This window comes from Halictus rubicundus, chromosome 2, assembly GCF_050948215.1.
Source record: "Halictus rubicundus isolate RS-2024b chromosome 2, iyHalRubi1_principal, whole genome shotgun sequence".
Taxonomy (NCBI): Eukaryota; Metazoa; Arthropoda; class Insecta; order Hymenoptera; family Halictidae; genus Halictus; species Halictus rubicundus.
The window spans coordinates 6,992,862-7,017,798 of record NC_135150.1 but is presented as its reverse complement, the minus strand read 5'-3'; the positions used below and the strand labels follow the sequence as shown (position 1 = coordinate 7,017,798).

The 24,937-nt window shown below is 42.1% G+C and overlaps 1 protein-coding gene across 3 annotated transcripts in view; it reads left to right on the top strand.

Moving 5' to 3' along the window:
• The window catches only part of LOC143363659 (uncharacterized), a 75,009-nt gene continuing 50,072 nt past the window's right edge, over positions 1–24,937 (top strand). Inside the window, exons 1-4 of one of the 3 annotated variants that reach the window (XR_013083867.1) lie at positions 1–119; positions 807–1,205; positions 3,222–4,721; positions 4,754–4,819. Coding sequence is in view for 2 of the 3 variants with exons in the window: in XM_076804224.1 (XP_076660339.1) it covers positions 952–1,205; positions 3,222–3,738 (771 nt within the window). In the remaining variant the exon portion in view is untranslated. Of the gene's footprint in view, positions 120–806; positions 1,206–3,221; positions 4,820–24,937 lie in introns of those variants that run through there. The other 2 variants (XM_076804224.1, XM_076804220.1) reach the window with 2 other exon arrangements.

Genomic DNA, 24,937 nt, shown 5'->3' with positions numbered 1-24,937 from the left:
AAGAGACCAAGGAATGGAAGTAGGGATTCAAGAGAAGGTGAAGGAAATACTGGCGGAGGACAGGAGGAGGGAAGAGTGGATGAAAAAATTAGACCGGGAGAGAAAAGAAATACAGGATGGTAAGTACCAAGGAGAGGAAGAGAAATTAGGAGACAGGAGTGAAAGGAAGAATGAGTGAGAGAGAGTGAATGCGAAAAGAAAGAACATGTAAAGGGAATGGGATCTCTTCGTAACCCGTAAGGGAACAAAAATACATACTACTACTTCTTCTGACTTTGTTAAAAAATAATTAAGGAAAAACACGGACCAATCAGAGCGCGGCTACAACGGACAGATTCCGGTTCGGCCAATGTCAACACCACGCTCAGCGGAACCTGTCGCTGATCCACAATCAGTCCACTGTATCTTCGTTCTGATTGGTCCGTGTTTTTCGTTAATAACTCCTTAAAGCAGCGGAGAACATTTTCGCATAGGAAAAAAATACTTCAAATTACCTCTGGAATCAGCCCTTTCAAAAAAGTACAACATTTTTGCAACACCCTGAAGAGTAGAACCTCTTACATGTTACATCCTTTACATGATACAGCCCCCTTAATTCGAAATTACATTGTACTTTGTAATTGTATTTCAATTGTGAAAACGAATTGCATTGCAATTTAATTGAACAACATAATTTAATACATTGTACTCGAATTACTTTACAGTTATAATTCACGATGTAATTCAATTGCAAATCTACACAAGTTTGCCCTGACGAGTGTTAGGACAATCGTTGAAATATACTTGAAATGTTTGAAAAATTACAGATTCGAGGGTAACGAGAAAGTGTGCGACCTCTGTCAAGAAAAGTTTCACTTCGCTACTAGGCTAGTAGCTCACTTGAGGATCGTCCACGGTATCCATAGGCCTTTCAAGTGTGCCACCTGTGAGAAAACATACCCGCAACAATTTATGCTGAACGCTCACGTCAAAAAATCCCACACGCCGAAAACAATCCCTTGCGGCCAGTGCAATTTTATGGGGGTGAACGCGATCGACGTGGAAAGGCATACAAAGCGGCATCACAGAGATGTCAAGTACACCTGTGAAATCTGCAGCGAGAATTTCGTTGACAAAGACTCGCTGATGACACACACGACCATGCACAACTTTATGCAGTATCAACAGTGCAACGCTTGCGGTAGCACATTCGATGACATATACAGGTATTTGCTTCTTTAGATTAATTTCAGTTTCTCTTTTGATAAAGTACTATCGAGCGAACTTTGCTAGAAAGGAACATTATCTTTTAATGATTGCACGAAATCCTTTGAAAAACAGTACTTGAGGAATGACACCTACATTAAAGTATAACTACACCATGAAACCTCTGAGTACACCGAGATTAAATAAGATTCGATTGTCTTCGTCGATGATATCAGTCAATTATATGATGCTTTATCTCTACCAGGAATGAATGACTAAAAAAGAAATGGGTAAAATTCATTAAGATAAATCCTCAACTATGAACCATAAATTCTTAATAATCACGTTTTAAATACAATATTAAAAACACATTTTAAAAACAAAATGAAATATTGAAATGCTGTTATAGTTTGCGTCTTGGAATGTTCTAAAAATTTCTATAAGCTATAGATGCATAAAATTCTACAGTTGAGTAATAATGATATATCACTTAACCAACACCTTGTTTTTCAACTTGTTCCATCACTGTGCAACAATAAAACATTAGAAATTTTCAATGCAGTTGCGCATAATGTAATAAACAAAATGAAATGAAATTAGGTCGAGTCATATATGTATAATGATCGTTTCTAGGAACAAAGTATAATGATACATTTATCATACTAATGACTCACCATTCTCGAGCTACCTGATAAACGGTAACAAGTCATTACAAATAATGACGTATACAGATTACTCCATGAGTCGACCGTCATGAGTTATTTTTGATAGTTTAACAAACAAATTATTGAAACGAAAGGACGTTGGTACTAAATAAAAAATTTATAGATGTAAAAGGAGTTTTAGAAACGATAATTTTTTCAGACAAGACAGGAATCACTTTGTATTTTTTAAACAACACCATATATTTTCTTGATCATTCTGTTTTGGAAAAATCAATATTACATATAGAAGTCGTAGATAACAATTTAAAAAACAAATCACCTTATCTCAGTGCCTCGAATATATGTAGCAGATTGTATAATCCTACATTAAATATACACACAGCATAAAATGTTGCAATTCGGACTAGACTGACCATGAGCTAAACTAAACGCGCTGAATGTTTAGATCTCCTATCAAAAACAAAATATTAGGTCATCCTGTGAAACATCATTCCTGTCTTAATTTATACAGGGTGTCTCAGGATGGATGGTGCAAGCGGGTATGAGGTGATTCTATTTGCAATAATAAGTAAAAAAAGAGTAACACATTCTCGGTTGTCGTTTCGTTTTTTTCGAAAATCCAGTTTGAATAATCAACGAAAATCCGGTTTGAATAATCCTATTCAACGGTATGCGTAACCGGCAAATTTTCAAGATCGTTTTTCTCGAAAACGAAGCGTCAACCGAGAAAATATTATTCTTTTTTACTTATTTTTGCAAATCCTGAGGCACCTTCTATAAACATTTGTATTATGTTTCGTCTACGTAGTTCCAACGAAAGAGAAAAAAAATATCTTCCGTTACGGTATGACTGTAACTAAATTGATTTTCCGAATTCAAACAAATATTTTCGTAAATATGTTCAAAAGCACTTGTACTTAACCCTTCGTGAGCAATTGGGGCCACTGAATCTCGTTGATATGTCGTTAGTTATTAAATTTATCTATCGATTCACGATACAAAAGGCAAGTCATTCCATTTAAAAAAAATATTACTGTTCGCAAGATCTCGAAAAATGTGACCTTGAGATGACCTTTACCCACAGTAACTTATGCCCCCTCCAAATACGATAACGTTCTCCTCAAACATTTCTTTGTATCTGTATAAATAACGAAATTATTAGGGGTGGCGGAGTTAAGTGGGACACCCTGTATAACTAGAACCAAAAAATTAGTCGTGATCATAAACAACCCTGGTTGCCCACGGAAGGTGCAAAGAACATGCTTGTCCACAGAGGGTTTTTGAAAGTTCAAAACCGAAACACGCACCCCCCTTACTCCCAATTTATACTATAAATATTGACGCGATTTAATCAATCGCATTGATGTGTAGTCTGAAGGAGCACAATCGACTCTATCATTACGACCCGGCGGCCGTGATGCAGGAGAAGGTCGACGAGGGAGGCCAACATTCTTCGATGCACAAGTGCGACGTTTGTGGGAAAGTTTACAAATACAAGTCGGTGCTGAAGCAGCACAAGGTGAAGGCTCACGGTGACACGCCTAATTACGAGAGGCGCCGTTACCTGTGCGCCCTTTGCGGCAAGGAATTGAAAACCGCGAAGGGCCTGGAGATCCACAATCGTTCACACACAGGCGAGAAACCGTATACGTGCGAGGTGTGCGGCAAATGTTTCGCTTGCGAGACTCTCCTCAGAACACACAACGTGACGCACACCGGCGAACGGAAGTACTCGTGCGATCAGTGCGGCAAAGCTTTCACTCAGAGATCGACGTTGGTGGTTCATAAACGCTATCACACCGGCGAACGACCCTACGTTTGCACACGCTGCGGGAAAGGATTCGTGACGAGGACCGTTTTGAACACTCATATGAAGTCCTGTCGCTGAGGAGAACACTACTGTTGAAGCTTTCGTCCGTAAGTCATGTAATTTTGATAAATAAACTACGCCGCGTTTGCACCGTTCTCGACAGTCCGCCTCTAGTACGTCTCTGTGTATATTAATTGCAAAATTGAAATAAATTAACATAAATATTAGGCGTACAAATTAATTCGTGGCTCTCATAATCAATTAATAATGTTCCACTGAACTGACTGTTCCAGAATAAACAGTAAATTAAAGGAGAAAAGGCAACGAATTAATTTGTACACCTAATATTGGAGCCGTTTGATGCAAAAATGCCGTTGAGGCAAAACTGTTAATCATTGGATAATGAGGAATGAAGTGAAAGTTCTATTAAACAAAATAATATCGAAGAATGTAACGTTTGTCTTATGCAAGCCACGTTAAATTACAAATTAAATCCTTGAAACGTGGTGTCAAACTAAACAGATAAACAGTGACTTACACCACTTTTGGAATAAATGGCCTATTTACAAAATAGTACCCTTCAATTTCGATAATTTCTTAACACATTGTGGGCTATGTTTGACGATTTGACTGCGCCAAAAAATTATTTTAGAAAATGCTTCTAATTACTAATACATGTACTGTGAATTTTTATTTTATCTTATTTGTTTTATAATATTTCATGCAAACAAAGTTACATTTTTATATACTAACCGACAGTATACGAAAAACGTACTAGCATATGCTACGCTTACAATGCCTTAGTATGTTGTCAAGGTCATCACTAGACTGCGGATCTTTATACAAAATAAAAATGATATAACAGTATTTTTGAATTCTTCTAATGTTTTTATTGCATTGTATTTCTCCGACTCAATTTTGTCATAAATGCATAAAATCCGCAGTTTAGTCATCACTTTGATGATCTTGATGTTTCGATGTTGCAATTTCTATACATACGAATATAAATTATAATTTTGCAAGATTTTTGCGGAACCGGTGCAACTCTTGCGTACGAATTTGTTATCTATCCGTGATAATCGGGTAAATTTAGCAATTTCATATGGCAACATGTATGATTATTTGTTAGTTTAGAAGCGAAAAAAAGCGGAAGTGTAAATGATACCAATGTTAGGAAGGATGTTAAATTTAATTACTCTGTTTTATCCATCTGGTTAGTAGATGTACTAGGTAGCACAAGAGTACGCTACTATACAGCAGGGACTTAATACCGGTAAAATTTTCATACCGGTATTCCGCCTACGACTTAATACCGGTATAATCTGAATTACCGAAAACCGATATAAAATAACGGTATTTTTCGGTTTGTCTTTCTATTTTCATATCTCGCAATACAATGTCGTTCGTACGACGCGACGCCTATACAGGATGAGTCACATAACGTTTTCACCTCAAATATCTTTGTTGTTTTCAAAGATACCGTGACCTTGAATAACATTGAGTAATTATAGTCACTGAATTCGTAATAAAAGGGACTATCAATGTAGGTGTTTAAAAAAGAGTGGTTCCATTTAAAAAAAAATTAACATGAAAACAAAAATTTGTTTGGTATCGTGTGAGCCCCATTTTACCATTCAACTTTGTCCTCAAGCCATTTAATGTATCTTTGAAAACAATAAAGATATTTGAGGTAAAAACGTTAGGCGGCTCACCCTGTATAATAGAGCTGTAACAGGGTGCGTGAGCCGGGTAGTAATACTCAGCGCTACCTGTGGACTTTTGTTTACGTTCCACTTCTATTTTATGTCGGAAATTGCAGCGTGACCGCAAAGAAGAATACAACGTATCAATATCGAAGCCTTGATGTCGCAAAGTCGTAATATACAACCGAAAAATACCGGTATAATACTAATATTTTGTAGTAAATATACCGGTATTTTCGTACACAATGATTTCTCTATATATGTCGCCAAGGCCTGGATGATAAACGTCGCGAAATTATCCCCTTTACCGCGGGGTATACCGTATGAGGGGCCGCGAAGCTCGAGAGACCTCGATAAACATAACACGGCTCGGGTATGTCTCCTGGACGACCCGTGTTGTTGACATATATCGAGAATTCACTGTACTGGTATGACGTCATACCAGTATTTCTGTATTTCGGTTCCTATAAAGGTTGTGTAAGTTTACTGGTAAATACCGGTATAATATCAGTATTTCGTATACCGGTACGAGTCCCTGATTTACAGGAGGATATTACTATCTATAGAACTACGAGCGACTTATCTACGATTAGTTCACAATGCTAAAATTTCTTGTGTTAAACAAGGTGTCCCAAAAATATTCCAATTCTTTGAAAGGGGTGATTCCTGGGGTTATTCTAAGAAGCTTTCTCCGGTGCGAAAATGTCACACGCCGCTTTGTTTTCGAGTTATTAACGGAAAAGACAGGCCAATCACAGCTGATGGATCCCGCCCTGCGCGGCGGCTGATTTCACTGACAATGAGCGCTGGCGTATCTGTTGCGCCATGCTCGAATCGTGAATAATAATTTGATTGTACAATCGAGTCGGCATGCGTGTAATTATTGTTCGGTATTAGATAAAAATAATTCGGCACTGCCGTATAAGAGAACTCCAAGTGGCATATGCATTCACGGTTGAATATGCGAGTTTTATTTAAATAAATTTCTACTGCTTCTCTTGCTCACGATTCGAACAAGGCGCGACAGCATCGCTACCGCTCAGTGAATACAGGAGTCGTAGTTTTCGGCAAGTGAATTAACGTATGCTGCTACCACTTCTTTATATAAAAGTGGACAATGGAAAGTTGCAGGGATAATAAGAGAGGCGGTTGATTAGTCTAATGATGTCGAAATAGTTTCGAAAAGTGAAAAGCATATTGCAGAACCAATTGTATGTGCACCAAAAGAAGCTCTAGCTCTCCATATTGATGGTGACCTTTCTAAAATTTATTACAATTTAATGCGTAAAGGTATTATGAATAGATACGCAAACATCTATCCATCACATAAACGTCTCTTCCAAACAAAGCAGGACTGTTATCCCTCATTGGACATGAAAGTATCCGATATTTCATCCGATATTTAAATCGGTATTTAGGATCTTGCAGATCACACGACTAAAAGATTTTTTAAATACAGTCAGTCAAAAAAGTCTCCGTACACCGTACAAGAATTTATTTAATGTTCCACAATTTTAAAGGAAATGGTAATAAATAAATAATTCTTGCGTTATTATGTTCACAAACATAACATTTATTAACAGTGCAAAAAAGCTATATTACATTTATTTGTTGACAAATAAACAAAGACAAAACTAAAACTCAACGAAAACGAGGTCAAAAAAGTCTCCGTACATGTAACACTATTATTCATAATTTGTTAATTAGTGATCAGTTGGGCCGCCTTTTCATTTTATAATTTCTTGCATCCTCTTTGGCATTGTTTGAACTAATTTTTGCATTGTACTTAGCTGAATATTTTCCCATTCCAACAATATTTTAGATTTTGGGTCTTCCTTGTTTTTTATTGTGTATTTTTTCAAACTTCTTTTTATTTCTCCCCACAAATGTTCGATTGCATTAATGTCGGGAGATTGTGGAGGTGTATGCAGCTGTTTCGGGACATTGTATAATACCCATTCCTTTACTTTCTTAGCCATGTGCTTAGGGTCGTTATGCTGCTGGAAGATAAACGACTCTTCAAAATGTAATTTTCTGGCACTGTTTTTTAAATTTTCTTTCTAAATGTTCAAATATTTATGCTGATCCATTATACCGTCAATAAAGACTAAATTTCCCACCCCTGCTGCACTCATACACCCCCACACCATCACGCTGCCGCCTCCGTATTTAAGGGATGGGAGTAAATTTTTGAGTTTCATCTGTTCATTTGGTTTTCTCCACACTTTAACATTTCCCTCCGAAGTAAAAATAGTAAATTTACATTCATCGCTAAATATAACATTATTCCAAAAGCTTTAATCCTTATTAACGTGTGCCTTTGCAAATTCAAAACGTTTTCTTTTATTAACTTTACTTACGAATGGTTTTCTCCCGGCTGTACGACTATTGTATCTAGCTTTTCTTATAACATTTCGAATAGTTTCAGGCACTACTTTTATATTATAGTCATTTTCTAGCATACTGGCCAATTTTGGTGCACTCGTTTGTGGATCACAACGAATTGTTCGTAGGATTGCACGTTTATGATTAGTACCTAATTTTTGTGGTCGACCTGTACGTTGTAAGCTTTGAATAGATTTAGTTTTTGCGTATTTCTCAAGAATATATTGTACTGAAGAATGTGTCCTTTTTACTATTTGACCTATTTTTCTAATGGATAATCCATCTTCTCTTAATTTTATAATTAAATCTCTGGTCGCAAGTGGTACTTCCATTTCGGAGAAATTATTTCGCGAAAACGTCTTTTATTCTTGCTAACAGCCAAGCAACTAAATTGTACTTGACCATAGAGTGTTTTCTTGAGAGTTATTTGTAAACATTCAGCTGAACCGTTAACAAAGGAAATAAATTTACACGCTCACAGTCTCTGTACGGAGACTTTTTTGACCTCATTTTTGTTATGCTCGTAATTTTCGTTCGTTTATTTGTTAACAAATGCATATAACATCTTTTTGTTTGCACTAATAATTAATGTTATATTTCTGAACATTATTACCATTTCCTTTAAAATTATGCAACTTTAAATAAATTCTTGTACGGTGTACGGAGACTTTTTTGACTGACTGTATATAGAAAATTCTATAGGCACCGAAAATTTGCCAGAAATCTTAACGTTTAAGTTTAAATGGAGCTGCGACGGGAGTTCTGGCCATTCTGAATATACGTAGACAAACATTTTCAGACAATAATGATGGAGGCCAATATTTATTTACTATATTCATGGTACCGTTAACTTTAAAGTCAAGTGAAAATGACATAATTGTATGGGAAAACCCAAGTTCTAGATCAACTAAATTTTGTAGGCCGATCAAAATATTATTTAAACACAAAACAAATGAGCTAATAAAACATGAAACAAGAAAAATAGAATATCACACTTTGAAGTTAAATCCATTAATTATTAAAACAAATAATAAGCAAATTAATTAAAAATATTATATGATTTTCAATTAACGATGATAGATGGTAAAGCATTACGTGTTGTTACGGAATCGTCAACACAGAGTTGTTCAATTTATAAAGCTACCCCGAAGATGATGAACAATTTACATAAATTACAAACTTTATCAAAAAACGCCGACCTATATAAATATGGTATAACCATTATTCATGCCTGTTTAAAATGTATGGAATGCAGTTTGCATATTGCATATCGTGTTCATTTGAAAAAATGGCAAGTACGAACTATGGACGAACGAGCTAAATATGAAGCAAGAAAACAAAATTATTCAAGAACAATTAAAAGAAAACATGAATCTATTAGTAAATGTTTCAAAGCCGGGTTGTGGGACTACTAATACGAGAAACGTTGCAAGAAACTTTTACCATAATTACGTTCTCGCAGCTACAATTACAGGTGTAAATGAAGACCTAATAAATAGCACAATTTTAGCAGCTCTGACAAGTTCCGTTTTATTTAATGAATATGCTATGGAAACTTTCCATTTATATGTTCAAGAATATGAGTGGGATTATATGATATCAACTTTACACAAAATATTAATGCATGGTGCGGATATACTACAATCTGCAACATTATCAAATAACCCTTTGCACTCGAAGCTATTTTAACTCCAAAATGAAACATTTCTTCCGACCTAGAATATGACCCTTCTATATATCTTTTTCGTGTTATACATACGAAAATGGTGCAACATACTCGTACAATACCGACATATTTAATAATTTACTAAATACAAACTGTTGAAATAATCTTAATTCTCTGATACAGCTATACACTACGCGTACGCGATACATAGGTTCATGAACGACCGATTCCTGGTCTAGACGACCTCACAATGCGTCCACTGCGCATTTATACACGTCGGACGTCCGCACAGTCTCGCCTGCTGCCGAAGGATGGCGTCGTTGCTGTCTCGTGTGTATTTTCCTACACTCCTCAACGTCGCCAGTGTCACGTAATTAATCGCGAAACTTCACAAAAAAAGGAGATGTTGAGCCGCAGCCCAACACTCTAACTTTTATTCACAGTACAATAATACTTATCGTTACGCGCGTCCTCGCCTCCAAATCAAGACTAAAGGAGTTCGCCTTGGGGTGGTCCTTATATAGTAAATTCGTTATCTTAAGCTTATCGATACTAGGAAGGGACCAGTACCGAGAACAAAGGGTTAATCATGTGCTAATTATAAAGGTGACGTTATAATGTAAGTCGTCACACTGTCTCGTGTGTATTTTCCTACACTCCTCAACGTCGCCAGCATCTTTTATCATTTGCAATCCAATTTTTGCTGACAGTCCCCTTAATTTTATCTTCTCCAGCGGCTTAGTTAACAAATCTGCAATCATATGCTCAGAATTACAGTATACTAATGTAGGGTTGGGACTGGGTAACGGTCTAATTCAGCTTTTAATCGTATGAACTAAATTTAATAAGAGGTTGAATGTGCGTACAATGGATTCGAACCACACAGTTCGATCATCGGTGCAAGACTATCGTCTCGTTCGTTCTTTCGAACGTTGCTGTCCGTTGCATTTTCCATTTGTTTCCTCTCGTGTTTTTTCCCTATGTTCGCTTGTCGCGTGTGGCGTTTGTTCGCGTGTTGCTATGCCGCTTCCATTCCTACATTCGGCCCTTCCTGCTTGATCTTTGTCCTCGAAGATCGCTAGTCGCTTTCGACATTGTTGCACTGAAACGGTTTCATAAAGTCTACCGCTGTGCACGTTGTGTATGGTCCCTCACTATCGTTTTGACGGACAACTTCGTAACGGTCGCCTCGCTTAACTTTTGTAACTTTGTATGGCCCTAAATATTTCTGTCTTATTTTTAATTTCGGTCCGAATTGTGTCCTCTTAATAAATACTAAATCGCCTACGTTATATTTCCTCGCCGGTTTACATTTGCGATTATACACCTTCCTATTTTCTTCTTGAATTTTTAATAAATTTTGTTTCACACTTATTCTAAGTTCGTCGCGGTCTTCTTGGAACATCTGAATAGTTTCATTTTCGAGTAACGTAATTATATCGTGATCGTGTTTAATTTTCATTCGCGTACCGAAAATGACTTCGAATGGTGTCATTCCTATTCCACGTTGATACATGCTATTGATGCATCGTTGTACGTTATCTACATTCTTATACCATCGTTCCGGCTTATCTAAGGATAATTTTGTCAAAACTGGAATTATTGTTCGTATCGTTCTCTCTACTTGTCCATTTCCTCTTGGAACTCCTGTCGTGGTCAATATGTGGTCAATACCTTCCTCTTTACAATAGTTTTGAAAATCTGTAGATGTGAACGCCGTTCCTCGATCGGAAATGATCTTTTCGGGATTACCAAATACATTACTTTGTATGCTTAGCTTTTTTTTTATTATTAAGCTATAAAACCCCACATGGGATTATTAGCAGCATGCACATGGCTGTGCATGCTAACTTTACATTACGTAGGTGGCTTATAACTGAATGAACGTTTTCGAATATAATAATGACACTAAGGATATAAACAGTGAGACTAAAGAAATGAGTGTATGAGAAAGATCGAATTTTTTGTTACTATTAAGCATAGTTTCCACGCCAATAAATATGCCAACATCCTCTAAATATTTTTGGAGTTTAACATTGCAAGTAGAAATGCCTCTGCAATTCCAAAGACAGCTTTGAGGTTAGTGTTAATGCGATAGCTCGAAATATTAATATTCATGAATAGTGTAGATAAGCTTAAGTTTTCTGTGGAGTGTGAGCAAGATCTTCGAGAGAGAGGGTCACATCGGAGTCGGTTCCAAGGTCTAGAGATGTGTTGGAGATATCTTTTTCCTTATCTTCGGACCAGCTGTTGTTAAGTTCCAATTTCTTGATAATTCTAGAGGTTCTATTTTTAATAGATCTACTAGAGAGACTAGAGTAAGTTTCCCGAAGCAACTTCACAAGTTGAGGTAGGTCCTCAGTGAAGGAGTGGGCCAGTTGAACGATGTTTGAATTACCCTTGGCTTTTGATAGAAATTCTTTGTATTGATCGTATCGTAAGATATATGTATCAGGATGTTGACTAAGAATATGTGTAGGGGCGAGTAACTGTTAAACGTATCTGGTTCAATATACTTTATTTATGTCGACGGCGCGTGTTCGACGGCGAGATTTTGACTGACTGTTCTCGGTCGATGCAGTCCTTTTATACTCGATCGCACATACATTATATGGCGAAGTCGGCAGATCACCAAAGGGCGTCTTTGGCGGCCGCCGCGTTCCGCCGAGATCGTCGGTTCTTTTGGCCGGCAACTACAATGTCGCACGTTGCCGCCGCGCTTTGCCGATCGCACACGTGCGTATCCCTACACTGTATGTTCCTCCATTTCAATTCCACTTATTCCACGGCCCCAGAATTTATGATTTCTAACCTCACTCGAAGCCACGTGTGTCTGGGCCCATAACCATATTGTTGGGTTATGTTCAAAAAGAAATGCGTGGACATCGGTGATGGTCGCATACAGACCCAATAGAGAAGTTTATTTTAAAATAAAATATAACCTGCATAATCACAATTGTTGATCAGCACCATAATAACTGAATACAAAAATATGTCGAGACGATAACGACGCCAAAGCCAAGAACCAAGAACGCAACGAAGGTCTGCAAGACACATCACTTAAGAATTTGAGACAAAAACGGTTCGCGAGAACAAAGACGGCGGCGAGAGCCGACAACACCCGATAATACCCGACATCGACGATTCGTCTATAAAAACGCGCTACATTTGAAAAGCGACCTGTAACGCAGCAAACGATTGTAACCTCTCACAGTCGGCTGCTTCGTTGATGTGCTATTTTTTGCGGACTGTCAGCTCCTGCAAATATTCGTTTCTCCACCGTTTCCAGAAGTGGGCCTTAATTTTCTGTATATGGTGCCACGACGAGAGTCTACCATCGGGCAAGCTCGTATAGTCGTGGTCAGGCACGTTGGTCAGTGATTCGCCAATTAGGAAATGATCGGGTGTTATGGCTGTTAGATCGTTTGGATCTTCGGTGACCTTCACTGACATGTAGTATTGACTACCCCCCGTGAGGGGAGTTCCGTACCTCGGGGATTCGCCCCATACCGGAAAAGTCAGCCGTTCATGTTAGGCTCTCTACCCCTAGCTCCATCAGTTGCAAAGGAAACAGCCCGTAGGTGTTGTGGACTTGGGCATTGGAAAAACCCCTCGTTCACCAATTAAGGATCATCACAAAGGTAGACCGTCCCGTACGGGAAGTAACTCGCTTAGCCGCTACCGAATCGACTTGCGCCGACCCAGGAGCGTTACCAGCGGGGGCCACGAGGAGGCGGAGTTACCAGCTTAGCGCTCGGTCTCTAGCAGGTTTCGTCAACGGTGTGGTAGCCGTTCTCATGACTATTTCACCCTACGATCCCGAATACCGAGTTGTTGAGGTATTACCTGCGAAGGATCGTCAGGGTTATTTTGCCTTTATTCTCTATGTGCCGAAGTCTATCCTACTAAGGCATAATTCTATTGCGTGTTTAAACGCCGCACAATTTTTGTCTCGCAGACCACGATTAGATGGTCTGCCTGCTCTCTTGCAATTTATGCAAGAAGGTTTCTCTTCTTTCGACGGGCATTTGTCATACGTATGCCCGTCTTTACCGCAGTGCCCGCACGTGTCGGTTTTCGCTTTACAATGCTTTGCCACGTGCCCAAATGACTGGCATTTGAAGCAACGTGTCGCAGCTATGTAATCTTTAAGCCCGTAGGCTTGGAACCCTATAAAGACCCGGTTCCTGTCCAGCAGGATCTTCCGGGTCTTGGTTGACACCTCCGCCACCCAGTTGGTGGCTTCACAGTCTTTTTTGCCAGTTTTAAAGAGGAGTTTAAACTCCTCTTCTAATTTTGCCTCTGGTTCGAGATCAAGGTTTTGATTCTTGATCGCTTTTAGGATATCCGCCTCGGATGTCTCCGAGGGGATTCCAAATATTATGACTTTTGGTCTCCTCTTGGGGAGGGGACCAATGTCCACTTTCTCTTTCAGTTTCTTATTTCCGAGGACTTGCTCAAGGTCCTCGGTTGTCTCGGTTTCTATAAGAATGCCGGAGTTCCCGAGTTTCCTCAGGTTCCGTATTCTTATTCTCTGTTCTGTCGGATTGATGCAATCCGACAGTACCTTCTTGGTCTCGTCGCTATTCTTTATATTGCTACCCTTTACAGGGTAGATGGCTGCAGCTGGCTTGGGCTTAGCCACAGGAGTCCTCTTTGCCAGCTGCTTAGTTGTCTTATTTGCTCTGATTATGTCGGAGTAGAGCAACGGTTTGGAGGGTGGAACCTCCTGGCCGCGGCTCTTCTCCGGCATGGAATCTATCTTTGCAGAGAGCTCATTGAGCTTCTCTGTCATTTTGTCCATTTGTTCCTGCATGGAGCTCTGCTCCTTTTGGGCTTCTAGCTTTTCCCTTAAAGCCTTGTTGTCTCTTATTAATTCGAGACGGAACTCCCTGGCTTCCGTCTCTACCTCCTCGTGTTCCCTAAGTAGGGTGTCGAGGAGTTCTTCTCCTTTCTCACGTTCGGGCTCGGTGAGTCCCCTGAGGAACCTTCTGAGTTCTTCCTCTGGGCTTAGAGGCAGTTCTTCGAACCGCTCCAGCTCAATCTTCACCTCTTTAATTAGCTTCTTGTGTGACTCGCTGCGCGAGTCACCTGGTCGCTGATTTTTCCTCTTTCTATTTTTGGGAAATTCCCATTTAAAGTCCTTTTGACTTATGTCCCACTCTTGAATCGTAGGGATCGTCCGTGTATTCGTCTGATTCGTCGTCCCAGACAGTAGCTATGTCCCTGTCTGTCTGGGTCGTTTCGTTTTCCACCTCCGTCTTCTTTCCTCCTTTCTTTTCCTTCTTTCCTCCCGTCTTCTTCTTTTTATTAAGTGTTTTGGTCAGTTTGTTCATGATTGTTCCCACGAGTAGGGACGAAAGACGGTCGCTCCCCGGGTGACGCCCTTTCCGGGGAGAAGGCTTTTACGCTCAAGATTTCGCCAGGTCTTGAGGAAGCGCTAATGGCCGATGGACCCACCGACCGCCCGTGTAAACACGGGACCTCTTTCGCCGCGTTCTCAGCTTAGAGGTTAAGGGTTTGTTCAAGGGGTTCGCCTCCCCGTTAGGCCGACCGGCTAAGGTAAGCCCCCCGTTTCTCCCGTTCTGCAACATACCACCGGATGTATCCGGTGGGTCGTCGCGGCAGAGGGGAGTCTTCCGGGTGAGAGCCGCGGTTATCGCGAACGATAACACACGCATAGGCTCCCTGAGAGCCGCGGTCATCGCAAGGCGATGACTCCGCCAGAACTCTCTTAATGAGAGAGCCGCGGTTGTCGCAGAGCGACAACTCACGCAGAGCTCTCTGAGAGCCGCGGTCCCCGCCATGCGACAACTCCGCAAGAGCTCTCTTCCCAGAGCTGCGGTTGTCGCATGGCGAGAACTCTCGCAGGAACTCTCTTACCAGAGCCCCGTTAGTCACCCGAAGGTGTCCAGGTCCTACCACGTGAAGGAGGGGTTGGTGCGTCAGGGTTATACCATGATATAAGTCCCTGACGCTTATAAGACCCACCTTCACTGACAGGAGACCTTCGAAGGATAGCAACGTGTCACCCATTACGCGTGTTAAATGGTGTTTTATTGACTTAACGGCGGCTTCCCACAAGCCGCCAAAATGTGGTGATCGAGGGGGAATGAAATGCCAGTTGATCTGTTGATTTGATAGTCGTTCAATGATGCTTCGTTTCGTTTTTGGATCTTTAAGGAATTCGTAAAGTTCCTTGAGTTCGTGATTTGCGCCTATGAAATCGGTGGCGTTATCTGAATACAGATCGTTCGCTTTGCCTCGGCGAGAGAAGAATCTGCGCAACGCGACTAAAAAGGCTTCGGTTGACAAATCGGACACGATTTCTATATGAACTGCTCTGGTTGCGAAGCACGTGAAGATGGCTAGGTAGACCTTGACCCTTGCATGATGATGATGGGTTTTTTCTCCGTACGATAGCTGTGACTTCGATAATCGTCCGCCTACTCTCAACATTCCGTCGGCGTCCAGAAACGGAGATAGTGATGATAAGCTTGAGCTAGAGGATCGATTCGTTGATTTGAATGCGCTTATTTCCCTTCGATAGACTTGCCGTTGGACGAGCATTACTATGCGTTGTTCGCTCTCACGGAGCTCGATTGTTGTTAATGGTACGGATAACAAAGCCTGTTTTGAGCTATTTTGCTTGAATCGGAGCATGTAGGCGACGACGCGCTTGAGACGATGGAAGGATGAGAAACGTTCGATAAACCCGAAATCACGGAGTTGCATTAATAATGAAACGACCGGTCTGAGTTGTATTTTGCTTATCATGAGGCACACATGCACGTTCTTCGTCAGACAAAATGATTTCTTGCGGTGCTTCTTTAATCTCCCGGAACTTTGAGCCCTGATCGTCCAAGAAGTTGCGCACCACATGACAACGCGTTGTGCTAAGGGATTTCGTGTCAGTTACTGTTCCTGCGAGCACCCAGCCTAATTTCGTCTTCTGTGCCGTTATGGAACTGTTTGCGATGGTGATCTGGCCGACGCAAAGAAGTTTAAAGAATATTTCTGCGCCGACCAATGCGTCAACTTCGGTAGGAGTATTAAAATTGGGATCAGCGAGAGGTATGTTAGATGGAATCTGGAGTCGAGTTTTAGGAATTGGATGAGACGGTAAGATTTCCGTTATGTTGGGTAAGATTGGGAACGTAAGATCGGCGGAGATATTATTGATGCGTGATCGGATAGTTGCCCGCGTGGTGTTCATCGTTTTCGTGATGCTATGATTAATTCCCACGACCGGAATGTTGCCTTTAGATTGTGGTAACGCTAATTTCGTAGCAAAACGTTTTGTCATGAAGGGTGACTGTGATCCCGAATCCAATAGGACGCGGCACGGGTGCAGCAGACCCTGCCTATCCTGTACGTGCACGATCGCGGTTGAGAGTAGAGTTTCGTTACCGATATTCGCGTTTAGGGAAGATACAGCCGATTGTACCGGCGACGATTCTTTGTGCAGCAAGGTATGATGTCTTTCGTTGCATCGTTTACAAGATCCCGCAGTGCATGCATTGAAGTCGTGGTTTGATCGTAAACAGTTAAAGCATAAACCTGCTTTCCGAACCAACTCTGCTCGTTGATCGATACTCGCGTTTGTTAGGTTTTCGCAATACTGAGTAAAATGATTTCCCTTGCACATAAAGCAACGCGCTTGCACGAGTGAACGAGTGGTCGAATGTTAGAATTTGACGTTTGGCGATTAGAAATGTTCGCATTTGTTTGGGAACGGGTTACTGATTTGATCGGTTCGATTTTTGGCGTTTCAAGAACACTGCATCGGTTATGTAGAAAATCTAACAGTTGTTCCATGGTCGGAGGATCGGAACCTTGCGTCTTTTCCTTCCACCGCAGCCGCGTTTGTTCATCCAGCTTGCTCGTTATCGCGTAAATCGGGAATGCCTCTAAAAATGGCTTGTTGAGAGCCTTTAACGCGTTGTAATGTTTCATCGCTTCGTCGGTCAATTCGCAAAGCGCTGCGGAGTTGAGTCGCGAGCATGTCGGTAGCTCGAAAAAGGCCTGAATTCGATTATTGATAACGATGCTTGGATCGTTGTAATGCCTTTCTAAAATATTCCAGGCTATAGAATAGTTTACCGAAGTTGTCTCTAATGATTCGACCTTCTCCGCGGCCTTTCCGGTTAAGCATGATTTTAAGTAAATTAGTTTCTGGACGTCGCGGAAGTTGGGATTATCATGAATCGCAGCTCTAAATGTGTCAGAAAAACTCGACCAAGCTTCGTAGGAGCCGCCGAATCTCGGCAGATGCATGTTTGGCAATTTCACTTGGAGTTCGGATGCAATGGTGAACGGAGATTGTAGTGTAAAAGGTCTATCGTTCGAACCCGAAGGGTGTGGACCGTAAGGAAATTGAGTCTCTGTGAAAGTCGATGGATCTACCTAACCTCTTGATTTGTCATGCTCGCGTTCAATACGTTTCGCGGTAGCTAGCAATTCATAGTAATTACATTCAAATGTTTCTCGTTCGCTAAGTCGTGCTTCGAAACTGTTATCGTCTGCGTTTAATTCTAGAGCTTCTTGGATTGAGTGAAAGGTCGTGAAGTCGTGTTCGATTTGCGCGATGCGTAACCTTAGCTGATCCATTGGGATCTCTTCCGACTCGTGGATTGCCGATACGAATTTTTTAAAGGTCGATAACTTCGTTTTTATCGTGGCGCGTTTACGAATAAGATCGCGATCTACTCTAGCATTTGTAATCTCATAAATTAAATTACTTAGGAATTTAGCTTCCTTACACGCTTCTGATAGAGCAACATATTCAGCCTCACAAGTCGAAACAGAAATCGTCGCTTGTTTTTTGCTTTGCCATGACACTGCACCATTCCCTAATAAGAACGCGTAACCACTATACGATCTGCGATCTGATATGTCGCTAGCAAAATCCGCATCGGCGAAACCTATAACCTCAAGATTCGATTTCTTATACGTTAAACAATGGTTTATGGTTCCTTTTAAATAACTTAGAACACGCTTTGCAGCAAGCCAGTGTTCTTCACTGTGTGAATTATTAAATTTACTCAGATAGCTTATCGTATATGTGATGTCGGGCCTAGTGCACGAAGACAGGTAGTTTAAACAACCTATTCATTCACGATAAGCGTGATCGTCAGTCGCGATCGCTGAATTTACTTGAGATCCGACTGCATACGGAGTAGCTACTGACTTACAGTCATACATGTTAAATTTACGCAATATTTGCTCAATATAATGTTTTTGATCTAAATGGATCTGATCTTTATCTCTGGTAACTCTAATGCCTAGTATCATCTTTACATCTCCCAAATCTCTAATGCTGAATTGTGACGAAATCATGAGAATTGTCTAACGAAATTTGTGCAGTTGTCGGAATAGATGTTACAACAGATTCCCCGTCGAACGACGAACCGTTTGAGAGCAGCGATGAAGAGCAGCACCTCGGTGGTCAGATCGCTCGCTATTTCTACGTGGACGGCCCTTGTCGCGAAACAGGTAAAAACTGCGACGGAAACCTTGACTCGGGCTCGGTTTCTAAAGCGTCGTTCCTTCACGAAAAACGGACCGCAATAATCCACGCCGATTTTGTGAAGGGTCGGCCTTCAGTGACGCGTGCCGCAGGTAGGTTGCCCAGAATGTTCTCGACCGCGGGTGTTTTGACCCGGAAACACCTGACGCATTATCGAATGATTGACGCGTAGTATGTTTTCCGTCGATTGGCCAATAAGACTGGCGCACGTCATAACGTTTCTGCTCGAATAATAAGGTGGAGTTCCGTAATCGGCCTCCTACACGTAAGATTCCCTTCTCGTCGAAGGATGGATATAACGGTAGGAGTTTGCCTTTGGTTGAAGTTTCGTGTATGTCGTGTGTGAATGTGGTGGCTTGAAGAAGCTGGATGATGCGCAGATTTGCCTCTTGTAATTTCTCGACGGATAAAGGTCCTGCGACACGATGTTTAGGACGAAAGTGTAGGCAATACGCGACGACTCTCCTGAGTTTGCGAATGCAAGAATATCGGGTGAGAATGTCATCGTTTCGAGTGGTTGAACTGACAAGACACGTAACCTTTCGAATTTCTGGTAGTTCAGTTGAAATGGTGATCTGCGTGACAGGCCACGTGGTTTTCTCTTCTGCGAGTCATTCTGGCCCGTGATGCCAGCAGACGTTACGGAGAAATTCTGTCAGTGTGATTCTTCGTGAAAGAAGATCAGCTGAGTTTTCTGTTGATCGAACGTGTTGTCAACATGAAATGTCCGTTTTCCGCTGTATTTCGACTACGCGATTTGCGACGAAGGTTTTTAAGGTGGATGGTTCCTTGTTCTTGTGAGGTTTTCCGAGGTGATGTGGATCGTAGGTCAAAGAAATAAGTTTCACGTAAACGAGGTTACTTTATTAGAACACGTGTGTACGCGACGAGAGTCCGAACAAGAAGCGAGAAAACGAAAAAAGAACTCTCTAGGCACACATTCAGATGGGCCCGTCGGAGGGCGCAACGATCAAGCCTTTAAGGCCGATTTCCAACAGTTCTCTAATCGATTCTGTCCGGTAAGACGATCATCGACGTATAAATATCGTTTTAAAATGGCTGAAACTTCCGGAATATTGTGCTGTTCATCGTTCGCGAGTTGGTGTAGGCATCTGGTGGCAAGATATGGCGCCGACGCGAGTCCGAATGTGACAGTATTTAATTCGAAAGTTGCAATCTGACCGCTACGATCTCGCCACAAGATTCGCTGGTATGCGCGGTCTTCGGGACGAACTAAGAATTGACGATACATTTTCTCTATGTCTCCTATAATGACGTATGCGTGCATTCGGAAACGTAAGAGGAGTGCGAAAAGATCGTCTTGCAACGTGGGGCCGGTCATTAGAGTGTCGTTTAATGATAGGTTTGAACTTGATTGTGCGGAACCGTCGAAAACCACGCGAACCTTGGTCGTAGAACTTGAGGGTTTTACAACGGCGTGATGTGGCAGGTAGAAACCTGGCGCGTCGACTGTTTCCACCTGCTTCATGTGATCGAGAGCGAGATATTCTTCCAATACGTTCACGTACTGTTGTTTCAATTCCGGATCGCGTTGCAATTTTCGTTCGAGTGACAAAAAACGATTCAAGGCTCGTGATCGCGATTCGCCGAGTTGATCCTTCTTGTCGTTAAACGGTAGTGCCACGATGTATCGTCCGAAATCATCACGCTGCACGGTTGCAGCGAAATGATTTTCACACGCCTGGTCCTCTGTTGTTCGAAACTGTTTATCCAATCCTTCCTCGACCTCCCAAAACTTCTGCACATCGAAATGTACATTTATTGTCAGGGTTTTGTGTGTCGATCGTGATGTGGTGGAGATGCCGCCTCCGAGAATCCATCCGAACTGGGTCTTTTGGAGAATGAAGTCGGTGTCGCGTCGTTTTGATAAGTTAATTTGTCCGATACTGAGACATGATAATGCTGGACCGGTTCCGAGAAGCATGTCGATATTTCCTGGACGATGAAACTCAGGATCTGCTAGTCTGAGGTTTGCCGGAATGTGAAGAGTCGATCTATCTACCTGGCTATCGGGTACCGGCCCGGCAATTCGCGGTATCGTACAAAAGGTAAGTGTGCGTTCGTAATTTGTAAATCGCGATTTTATTGTTGTCGTTACCAGGTTGTTCGTAGTAGTGTTCATCTCATTCAGTGCTTCGATGATTGCGGTTTGTCGACCTCTTGCCATCTTTCCACCAACTTCATTATACCGCGTTCGTAAAACGTCTGGGGCTTATCGGCGAAAAACCAATCCAGGTGGTTTTTAACGGCCTCTTCATCCCTGAAGGTTTTCCCGTTCATAGAGTTCTGTAGCGACCGGAACAAATGATAATCTGACGGGGCTAGATCCGGTGAATACGCAGGATGAGGCAAAACATCCCAGCCAAGCCTAATCAATTTATTCCGAGTGGTCAATGACGTATGAGATTTGGCGTTGTCGTGGTGGAAGACGACACCCTTTCGATTTGCCAATTCAGGACGTTTTGTGCGGATTGCTTGGTCCAATTTCGTTAATTGCGAACAGTATACAGATGAATCAATCGTTCTGCCTGCCGGTAACAGTTCGTAAAATATGACACCCTTGAAATCCCACCGTACGGAGAGCATTATTTTCTTTGGATGTAATCCCGCCTTCGAGGTTGTTTGTGGTGGCTCGCTGCTGTGCCCCCATGATCTTTTACGTGTTACAGTATCGTAGACGACCCATTTTTCGTCACCCGTCACCATTCGTTTCAAAGATGGGTCGTTTTCTTGGCTTTTCCGTAGCAAATCGCAAATGGATATGCGTGAGGTCAAGTTAGCCTCGGTTAATTGGTGCGGCACCCAAACAGTAAGCCGAGAAACGTAACCCAGCTCGCGCAAATCGTTTTCTACGCTTGTGTGAGATATATTCAATGTCGTAGCAATCTCTCGTACCGATTGCGATGGTTTTACGTCGATTACAGCCTTAACATCATTTGAATTGATCTCGGCCGGGCGCCCGGAGCGGGGCTCATCATTGACGTCGAAATTTCGAGAACGGAATTTGGCATACCACTTTTGGCATACGCGTTCTGTTAAGGCATCATCTCCATACACACGGCATATCTTTTTATGAGCATCCGCAGCCCGTTTGCCTTTTTTAAAATAATAGAGCAAAATGTGACGATAATGCACGATATTTATCTCCATGTTCACAGCTAGGTAGCACACACAATATTGAGGTTGTCCTAACCAAACAAAGCACAACATGAACAGTGAAACATAACCTTTCAAATGTGTATTCGATTTGCACGATAGCGCTGACAAAAGAAAAGCAAATACGAATGAAACCTACGCTGGAACAAAAACCGAACGAACTTATTTGCCAACCCAATAGTTTGGCCGCACGGATGGCTGTCCATCTTTCGCTAACTGATAATTTTGAGAATTTAGGGCACCTGAATGCCTTGTGCACTGCCGAATTGCAGATCTTCCAAGCTCGTGACAAGGTGGTTGTCACAAATGTTCGTTTCTTTGGTGGTGGCAGTAACGAATTTCCTTTCGAGGGTGTTGCGAATTCCCAGGCTCGTTTCGGTACTCGCGACCGGCGATTCGCTGCAAGTGTTTGAGCTTCTGGCGCCGCGTGTTTCGTTTGTCTCGCGTTTGCTACGGTTGCGTGTAATTTGCCTTGATGCGACGCGTTTCGAAGATGCTTAAAAATATCTGCAGCATTAGGCATACGCGTATCCGTTAAGGTTTGCTCCTAAGCCTTGCGCGTATCGGGACCCATACGATCAATCGCGATGCTTGTGATTAGATCATTCGCGATGTTTTCCCATGATCGTCCGAGGGATTTCAATGATCGGATCTGCGATTGCATGCTACTGATGAGATCGTTGATGGAATCCGACGAATCATCCGCCATAGCGGGTGCATTTAATAATAGCGACGTGTGACGTAATATAAGGGCGCGATGGTTGTCGTATGTCTCCACGAGCTGATCCCACGCGGCCTTGTAATTTTCCTCGCTGATTGTGAAGGACTCAATCGCGGATTCAGCCTTTCCGGAAACTGACAATCGGATGTAGTTAAACCGTTGTATATCGGTGAGACCGGTGTGAGCGTGAATCAGGCTCAAAAACGCATCTTTAAAGGTTAACCATTTTTCGAGGCGGCCGTCGAAACGTGGGAGGTTGATCTTCGGAAGATGGACTCCGATGCCGCTGGTGGATGTGGACGGCGCAGGCGAGTCGGTCGCGATTCTCGCGTTTGTAATTCGTGTTGAATCTAATCCGTCCAATATTCGGACCGCGTTCGCAATTACATCGTCGTATAAAACCGTCACGGCTTCGCGTTCAACCTCGGTCGCGTCAAAATCTTCGTATTGGCCTAGATCGTCTTGACCATCGTTGAAAACGTCGAACTGTTTCCTTAATCGTCCCACGTATTCGCGAAGTTTCGTGCGTTCCGTCGCGGAGTCCTGATACTCATCGATGTATTTCGCGAGGGTCGTTATTTGCGATTTGAAGACACGCCGGTTGTGTTTCTGGGTGCGGATACGTTGACTCGTCTCGTTCGCGTTAGCCATTGTTCGTCGCGAGGTGGGTTTGAATACGAAAATGCAAATTTGCCAACTGAAAGGTCCTGATTGGTAAATTCAAATAACGTGCCTACCTTGATCTGATATAACTCGGACGCGATGCTTCGGGATCGACTGTTGTTTTCGATGTTGTCCCAATGTTGAAGGCTGCTGGTCGCTCAAATGCTGATGACGTTGCGTACGTGACTAAGGCTGGACGCTGCTTCCTTTCATGTGGCTGGGTTGACTGCTGCAGACCACTGTCCTTTATTGTTTATGTACGAACTGCACTCACTAGGCCACTGATCCGGCTCGAAGGACCAAAATGTTCGCTTGCGGATTTTGGAAATGAAACGCGGACGCGTCACTCCCGATACCGCCGAGGAATACTGTCCGCCAAATTAATTTTGGACAGCCGTTTCAATACCCAATCATCATTGACTGATTGTCACCCTGTTTAGGTGAGCTGAATGGGCCTTGCCCTGGAGAGCGTAAGCTGATGCCGGTCTCCCAACAAGGCTGACCCTTGACACTTTTGAACAGTGCCCTTTTGTTTTGGGTGGTCCTTCGTAGGACTTAATTTATGACGTCCCGCAACCATAGGAAGTGACCACAAACGAAAGGCAGGCTGTGATGCGAGCCTGGATGGTCGTCACTGTTGCGCCGTGCCTAATCGTTGAAGGTGATCACTTAGTTACGAGCGTATCATAAACAATTGTCCGAAGGCAAGCACCACTTGAATTGTTCCTTGCGGCGGAACACGCTGGTTTATCTTCTAGAAATGTGACGTCTCGCGTGTTCCATATAATATTTGGATTATTTGGATCAACCACTCTATATCCTTTAGAGTTTATACTGTATCCAACAAATATTCCTTCCTTTGACTTAGAGTCGAATTTTGTACGATTCTGTTTTGGAATGTGTGTGAATGTTTTGCAACCGAAAACTTTTAAGTGATATAAATCAACATTCTTTCCACTCCATATTTCAAAAGCAGTTTTTCCTTTTAGAGCCTTCGAGGGCGATCTGTTTTTTAGGTATACAGCAGTCCTAATTGCTTCTTCCTAAAAGCGTTGACCCAGCTTTGCATCTTCGAGCATGCAACGAGCTTTCTCTACGAGGGTGCGATTGGCCCTCTCTGCAACACCGTTTTGTTCTGGACAATACGGTATTGTTGTCTGATGGCGAATCCCTTCTTGTCTGAAAAATGAATTCAGTTCAGTTGTTTATTGCTCTTGGTTATCCCGAAGGATGTTCGAGCCTTTGATGTGGATTTACACGTGATGTGTCGACTAAGGGTAGGAGTTTTTCTCTTGTAAAAAAGGAGACCAAATATAACAAACAAAAAAGGAAGTGGACTGTATTTACAATGATTGAGCCGTAACCGAATACAAATTGAGACGTAGCGTACAAGTGAGCAGCTATGGAACGACGTTTTCCCTAGCGTGCTTGGA